Genomic DNA, 8,902 nt, shown 5'->3' on the forward strand with positions numbered 1-8,902 from the left:
GATGGCAGCGCGCCCTCTGCCATAAGGAGAGTTTGTGTATTTGGCGCACGTAGAACGTTTGGGGGTGAGTTGTGACGGGATGGTTAGACCGAACGTAAAATATGCATCCACGGTCCATCCGTTGGGGGACCAGTAATTAACGAGGTTGTTGTATATACGGTGGTGTTGGGTGCCGTGGGGGATGGAGAGCCGCCACTTCAGTGGCGGTGGTTTGTATCGGCGGCAGGAAAACGGGGGCGGTTTTCGTTCCGTTGCTGCTGCTGCGTGGGACCCGGCGACGATCAACGTTTGCGGTCGACAATCCGCACGAGGCGCGTTTTAGTTCGTTACACTACCGCCTCTTGCAACCATCCACGATTTGCAAATCTGATTATCCCCCACGCACCTATAACGCATCCGCATTCAATTCCCAAACCTCTTTTTTTATATTTCTTCCAACGCATGTGTTTAAATCCATCACAACATACCTAAATTTGTAGTTGGTAAACTTGAACGGTGGCAATCGAAATCCCGACAACTATAATCGTGACAGTATCAAAATCCTCTACTTACGAAGTAAATAACAACAATTAATAATCTAATTGTATTTTAGATTGTTTCTTATTGTTAATGTTTATTATTAATAAGAATATAACAAATAATATCTGTTGGAATTTGGATACTGTCTGAATTATGGTTGTCGGGATTTTGATACTCTCAAAATTATGCTTGTCAGGATGTTGATACTATCGGGATTTTGATATAGATCCATCACAACGTACTTGAATTTCTGGTTGGTAAACTTCAGTTGTCCTTTAACCATATTACACGAGAGCACTTGTTATGTAATTGCATTGATTATGCGGCTTACGCCTGTTCGCCGTATAAAGGGATTTGCTCTTTCATTAGAGATTATCCCCGGATCGAATAATTCGCGGATGCGAAACGAAAACGTTAAAATTCCATCCTTGCTTCCTTCCTGATCCAACTTGTCTTAAGTGTGGCTAAATCAATTGAACATTAATGAAGTATTAGACGTCCCCCGTCAGACCTACACGAACTTAGCTTCAACTATTACGTTGGACTAAGTGAACATCGATTTTGTGATAATCCTCTAAAGCTTTCCTAATTCACATAAACTTTAAATTAAATCATCATTTTAGAGATACTTACAATTATTTTAAGAAGACTACAGCAAGTGCGTCACTTTCAGCTTATCAATTTCCCAATATTTGCGATAAATTACTTGATTTTCTAGAAATAAAATGAGCGAAGATGTATATGGTTTATATGTACTTATCCAAAATGGCAAATTTAAACATCAAGTTTCATTTCAAGCTTACAACTTGAGAGATTACTTTATTTTATATAAATTCAAAGCCAAGTTTGGTATTTATTGTACTTGCCAAGTTTACATATCAAGAAACGTGTTATGTGTTACTAGTTATTGTAGAAACTAATCATAATCATATTCTATTTTACATCGTTGAAATTTTTGTTTATCAACTAGCTACCAACCAAATATTATTCAATGTATTGAGTAGTTAGTGTCAAATACAATACAGTCTATTCCGCTTAATCGGGACAGCCGCTAATTAGGGATAAATCTTACAAAACGAAAACAAATCCTAGGAAATAACAAAAAATGACTCCGCTTTTCGGGAAGCGTGTGTCTATTTGTGCTTCTATTTGACATCATTATTTATAAGCGTATAGTATTTTTTGTGAAACTTCAGATAATTGGGTCAGCTACTTAATGGGGACAAAATGTACTAGTATCGATGTGTCCCAATTAAGCGAAATCATCTGCACTTCATATAAGTATAGCTCATAGTATATTACTTAATAATCAATATAAATCTGTAATATTTAATTAGAACTTCTATGTGGAATTATTGGAAATTTAGTCGATTTGAGTCATTTTATAAGTCCTAAAATTTGTAAAGACTCTGGTCACCTATTCAATTAGAATCCGCTCAAAACAGTAGTTAACTTTCACAAAGCGTTAGATCGATATAAGAAGAGTTGAGTGATTTTGCCACATCATTTATCAATATTATTATCTACAGACTGGAAAAACGTTCAACATTATTATTAATTATGTGTAAATTTTAGTTATCAATGTAATTTTATATTTAAAGGTTATTAATGGTTAGGATGAGGTTATTTAAGAATAAAAAAATATTTGAGAAGACGAATAACAAATAGAAGATTTTCATCAGTACAGATTATAAGATAAATAAAGCAGAGTAGATTCGTTGTAAACATGAAATCTATAAACATGAAAGTTTGATAGATGTGAGAGATCGAGTGAATAATACATGGGTATAAACATTCCCAGTTGAAACATCAAAATGTAATTTAATTGCCCTTGGGGAGCGAAAGCAGATTAAATTTCAGTTATAGCGCCAAACACGAGAAATACATTCAGTTATGAGAAAGAGAAAGGGACTACATATATCTTGTACATTATAACACAAATAAAACTCCTTTCCAGATTGCCAAGTTGCTCAGAGATGCAGCACCCTCGATCCGCGATGTGCGAGCATCGCAGCTGGGGTGAGTAATTACATTTAGCTTATTCTATTTGTTAGAAACAAAACCTCATTTAAAAATAAAGGAGACAACAAAGAAAAGTGTTAGGAAAGGGGAGAAAATTGCTTTTCTTTGAAAACCGAAACGAAGGCTTGGATGGACGACGCTTAATATTATGCAAATCCGGTGCTCCTGTTTGCCATGCAGGAGTCAAAGTGGTGGATTGTCTGTTTTTGTGTATCGATTGACCTTTTGCGTTCGGCTTTGTGTAAGGATGGCTTGGCTTTTCTGAAACGAAGGCACTTGTGAAATTTTTATTTGATCCTCCCATTCATTCTCATGCTCTGATGTATATCCTCCCATTCTATATGTAATACGTGTTTGTATGTGCCTAGGTCGGAGTCGTCCCACGTGGAGGTGACACTCCAAATGGTCGTGGACAAAAGGGAAGAACGTCGCGTCAGGTCGACCCTAGCCAAATGGTCGGAACGATCGCACATCGGCAATCTCACCCTCGTTCCGCATCAATCAATCACCCTAATACCGCAGGAGATGCCTAAAGAACAGGTATGTTTTTGCAATTATAATTGGTCTACCTCTCTCCATTTCACATTCATTGTATAATTTTCCACTCTGACTACGAACTAAATCCATCATTCTGTAATGAATTTTTATATCGTCAAGTTGTTACATATTAATAATATAACGCTAGTCTGGATTAGCATTATTTTAAACATTTAAAACCAATTTATATAGTACACATAACTTTATTTACTTTTGAATATACCTCGTTTAGTACGTAAGAGATAACATGCATAATATAGAAAAAAAACATATACACATATACCTCGCATAATCCGGGTAATTGGTTCCGTCACTTTCTGGAACCGGACAATTCGAGAACGCAAAAAAATTGGAAAGATAAAGAAAGAAAAACATAATTTATTTAAAAAAAAATATTTTTTCTCGATCTCAACTAAATTATAGAACCGGACTATGCGAGATACTGCCGTATTTTAATTTACTGAAATAAATGATAATATTCCTTTGTACTCTAAGTGTAGATTATGACTATATTCATAACATTTAATACTCCGAATAGCCCTTTATTTCTTTATATTTACAGCAAAGAACCATCAAGGAACATAAGTTCTTGTTAATTTTCCTTTACTACTTTCGGAGTAGCACCTCATTCGCATCTTAACTGCTTAATCCTCGTAATCCTTTTATCATATTTTCTACACAAATTAATAATAATATCGTTAAACCATTTTTACAGCAATCCTTATTTTGAACATTAAAATATTACTCTTTCTTGATTATAGCTTCATTTTTTTTATATACGTCAAATATTAGAGAATTTATATTATTTAAATAATGCAATCAGCATACGCCTTTTCCGTAAATAAACGCTTTCGTCGAGTAAAAAAAAATTATATAATTTATGCTTTTTTTTCTTTTTCATTTAACAATTGTTTGTACGGAGTTATTGAATTTAACACTGATCACTTAACATTAATACTTTTTATAAAATCAAAATTATTTATGCTACTAATAATAAAACGTGTTTAATGTTATTTAAGCACCTTTCCAAATCTTTGGGTCTAAACAGTTTTGAACAATAATTTCTTTAATTTTATCTTAATTTTATTTGTCTTTATTCCTAACTAAATCTTTCATTGAAAAATGTTTCTCGATCAATAATTTTTATAATTTTCTCTACATTTTAGAAACCTGTTGATAGAGTCATCTGGATCAACTTTATTTCCAATTTGTTAGATGCTACTTTTTTCTTTTAGTACAACTTTTGGTCATTTTTTGTTCGAATTTGAGAACTTCGTTATAATGAAAGCTTCGTTATTAAATATATCTTTAGTTGAAGTATAAATGTATTTTTTGCCCATAGAAATACGTCTATCTTATTACCTCGACTTTATAACAGATTTTATAAAAAGTTTAAAAATACTTTTTTCTATAAATATTAAACTTGTAGTCGGTTGTATCATCATTATTTCAATTGACATTTGTTTTTCGCTTAGACAATATGACATGTGCAGTAGACGACATGCTTTTACTTGCAAATGTACGGGAATCTCGTGTTATGTAGTGTGTAGTAATGTACTATTATTCCGCTCCATATACCATTATTGACTATATGAACGTGTCTCGAATAAGCACGTTTACCATCGGAATGTCTGACCGCAGATTCTCTGCAAAGTATAAGCTGATGTAATTGCTGCTACATCCAATACATTGGAATACAACGACAGAGTATTAAACCTCTTAGCTTTATACCTCACTAAAACCCATACACAAATATTTCCTACAATTTACATAATTATACTTGACATTTATTACACAGCTGATTTTATAGAATTAAGCTTGTTATATAAGACAATTAATTTAATATCCTTGCTTCGTTACTCAATTATATTTTGTTACTAAATAAATTCAATATATATTTTTCATTTTTCTAAAAATATATTTTTTTGAAAGTGTTTGTCCAGTAACTTACAGTTAAATCTACTAGAAATGTGTATTTCGGGTATCTGTTCTGCTCGAGTGGCTTAGCCTGAACTTATCTTCTTTTCCTCTTGATTCCAAATCACTGATTTACCTTGCATTTTGTTTCCTTACAATGAACAATTCTCTCAGTTACATAACTTCTTATATTCTTTCTAACATTTGGATTTCATCTGTATTTTTTTTAAGGAAGACTTTTTTTTTTAGTTGAAATAGTCCGGATTTACTTTAGCGCAGTTTAGAAAATTTAAAATAAATTTAAATTGAATTGAGCAAAGTTAAAATAAATTCTAAAAAAAAATATGGTAAAAGAAATGAATTCATTATTTTGATTATAAAGTGTAAATTTGCTCTAATTATCCGGACTATTTGAGTTATTGCGGTATCTAATTAAATGTGGAAACATTTACCTTTATGCACTGACATCAATTTCATTTTGTAATGCTGAATATCATCAATAGTTGAAAAAAAAGTTATTAAAATAATTTAAAACGTTTACTGTGCAACCGATAACTCGAATAGTCCGGGTTCGAAGATTATCCGGATTTCGTGAAGTATCATAGTATTTTTTCTACATATTCAACAATACAATATATCACTGACTTTTAGAAACCGCACTAATCGAGAAACTAAATATATACAAAATATAACAGCGATCATTTATGTATTTTTAAACAATAATATTTTTAAATTGTGAATCAGGCCTGAACGAAGCCGCACTATGCGAGGTATTGCTGTATATCTTTTGACACATTACATAATTAAATAATTTACAATGTTTACAATATAAGTGATAATTCAAAGAGTCCGAATTCTAAGATTGTTGGATTTTAGTTGAATTAAATATCAGGATTATTTGAGGTATTGCGCTATTTAATTGAATGCAGCAGCAATCGTCTTTAAGTTATTACCAACTATTAACTATTTAATGAAGACGGTTAAAAACGGATTAAGTCAATCCGAATAGCCTTCGTCGATATAATTAACCTGCGGCGTTAAGCAATCAAAGGCAACTAATTAACGAAGCCATCAGTGGGAGTCATTAGTCTAATTATTTAGTGAAACAGAGAGAGAGAGAAGGGCGCTAGCAAACGTTAAGCGTTTGCAAATTGTTATGTACCACCCCTCATTTACGAACTGCACCTACCTATTATATTCCCTATGGCTTTCGTTTACAAAAGCCAGAGGAAACGGCGGTCGCAATGATTTATACCGAGAAGAGTATTCGTGCCATCCCCCATCCTCTACAGAACACCTTTTCCAATAGTAGTCACGTAATGCAGGTCCGAAATTAAATGCCTTTAACACATTTCGTTTGCCCTCGGCCATGGATTAAGGTTCGCCGGCTTATTGTCCGGAACCCGAAGCCCTTTACAGTCAGATTATTTATGGACGCAATACCAAATACATAATGCATCCGAATATATACACTTGTCCGCGACTCCAATGAAACCCCGTTTAATTACTTCGCATTTACCAGGTGCAGATTTAAGTCTGGAGCGGTTTTCACGGAACAAAGTTTCCATTTATCACATATTCTGCTCTGCTTCACAAGGCGCATTCATAAATACAATCTTTTATGTTAAATTTTAGTTTTTTTTCAAGTTTTCATTCTGTAATCCTTTCATTTGGAAAAATAATACTTTAAAAACGCAGCAACATAAAAATAATGCACCTTTTTATAGAAATAAGTAAATATGCAGTTCCTAACAGAATGGTTTCAAAATTTCAACACAAACTAAATGTTAAATAAGCAAAAATCGGATCTTTCCTTATACAGTCTAGTTTCTTTTTGCGGGGTTTATTTTTACACGGTTTTAATTTTCTCAATTAATCCTGTTTTAAATACCTGCGAACATTAAAAAAAAACCATTTACTATAGACTGTGCACTACTATATTTACAAATTTTTCCATACAAACGGTACCTCGAAGAGTCCGGTGTCAAAGATTATATTATTGTATTTGATAAAAAAAAACTCGTAATATACGAGACATTGCGTAATTTACTCAAAAAAGTTTCATTTAAATTTTCAATTTATTAACATTTCTGAGGAGTATAAAAGTTGAAAATCTCTACATTATTAAATAATAAAAATTAAAATTGTCAATCATTTTGTGTATTGAATTGTATACTTGTTAAAAAAATAATTCTGATTTTTGGTCGCCCATTCTTTTAGGTTCTAGTAATTATTTACCAGTTTTACTATACAATTGATACCACAAAGTGTCCGTTAGTTTAAAAATTGTCCAGACTTGACATAGTTTCTACCTATTTTTAAAACATTTGAAATATGTGTATATAAATTATATATTCAAGTATTAAAAATAAAATTTAATTCAAAATCTCAATACTAGAGAAAACTGATTGGAATATTTTTTTATTTTTCCTAAACAATCAATACCCCGAAGAGTCCGGTTTCAAAGATTCAATTATGTTAGTTGAAAAAAATACCCGGACTATGCGACATATTATGCTATCTAATACAATTATTTAAAAACATATTTGCTACAACTTATTATTCTACATTATATCTATGTAATTACATGTTTATTATTAAAAAAATCTTCACTTAAATGTTGTTATATAGTAAAATATTTGTTTTTTTTTACTTCCAAAACAAATAATTAAAAAAAAATGTAGCAAAACCTAAATTTGCTATAATTAAGTGTTACAATGTCACATCTTTAAATCGATGAAACCTGACACTTTGAGGTATTCATCTAATAAATGTTATAAAACAGATTATTTTTTTGGTAATGTTTTTACTATGCTCTATTTAGACTATTATATAATCGTTGTGCAACACTGTCCGTCACAGAGCTTTACAATACGTGCATTACATAATTATTCTCTTATTTGATGCGTCAAGCCTGAAACTGGAACGCTCATCCGACAAAAAGTACCAGCAAAGCGTGAAATAGATTTTTTTTTGTTGATTTTTGTTTCACGGTCGTAACTAAATTTAAATATCGCAAATACATTTTGCATTTTAAAGCACGCGGAATGAATTAACGACACGCAAATACGAAACAAACAACAACAAAAAGCAAAAAATAAAAATAAATAAACAAACGAACGAAACGAAGTTGGCGTTAAAATGTATGCCCTCGTTTATTTTTATTATTTTTATTCGAGCGTGTTTTATTTGTAGTATATTTTTGCTGTTTTTTTTTTTCATTTTTGAAGCGGCCCTTAAAATCCGCCATACAGAAACCGCCATGATTTATAAAGAGCAAACAGTTTTATTGTGCCATTAGAGTCGCGTTTTTGCGCTCACGATTAATTGCACTCATTAATATTGAACATGTACTTACAACGCCTGCATATGTTCAAATTGTCGCCCGTTATTACCTTTCCCAATGATTTTTCAATGCAAATCTTAAACGGCTTTTAATAAAAAAAAAACAAATACTAGAATACAATTTTATTACAGTTTACAATGAGTTTTATATGGTAATAATAGTAGCAGGCAGTGGTGCCTAGTCATTAAGGCTGTAAGTCTGCAGCCCCACCCATTGTTTAAGGAATCAACAGCTACCATAGTACATTAACATTAAGTAGTTTTGTTCATCTTATTCTTTTGTTGAAATTAACGAAAAGAAGGATTATGTTAAATATTTTTAATTCATATTGATTTTTATATTGGAAAATATTTTAATTATATAATAGAGTAGTCATTATAAAGCCCCACCAGTATGAAATAAAATTTTCTATTCTTTGTTTAAGGAATCAATAGTTACCAATGTACAGTGGAACCTCGCTTAACGAGCACCTCGCATAACGAGCATTTCGCTTAACGAGCAAAATGAATTCTACGAAAAATGACTCGCTTAACGAGTTACGATGAGAAGAGAAGTCCCGGA

The 8,902-nt window shown here is 31.9% G+C and overlaps 1 protein-coding gene across 1 annotated transcript in view; it reads left to right on the forward strand.

Annotated features, from left to right (window-relative positions):
• Positions 1-2,476: 2,476 nt before the first annotated feature.
• LOC108557575 overlaps positions 2,477-8,902 on the forward strand; it is a gene marked incomplete at its 5' end in the record, with an annotated part of 32,464 nt that continues 26,038 nt past the window's right edge. The window contains 2 exons of the mRNA XM_017914157.1: positions 2,477-2,538; positions 2,910-3,081. Of these exons, the coding sequence (XP_017769646.1) occupies positions 2,477-2,538; positions 2,910-3,081 (234 nt within the window). The remainder of the gene's footprint in view (positions 2,539-2,909; positions 3,082-8,902) is intronic.

The sequence above is a fragment of the Nicrophorus vespilloides genome, unplaced genomic scaffold (assembly GCF_001412225.1).
Source record: "Nicrophorus vespilloides isolate i.1.1-1 unplaced genomic scaffold, Nicve_v1.0, whole genome shotgun sequence".
Lineage (NCBI taxonomy): Eukaryota > Metazoa > Arthropoda > Insecta > Coleoptera > Silphidae > Nicrophorus > Nicrophorus vespilloides.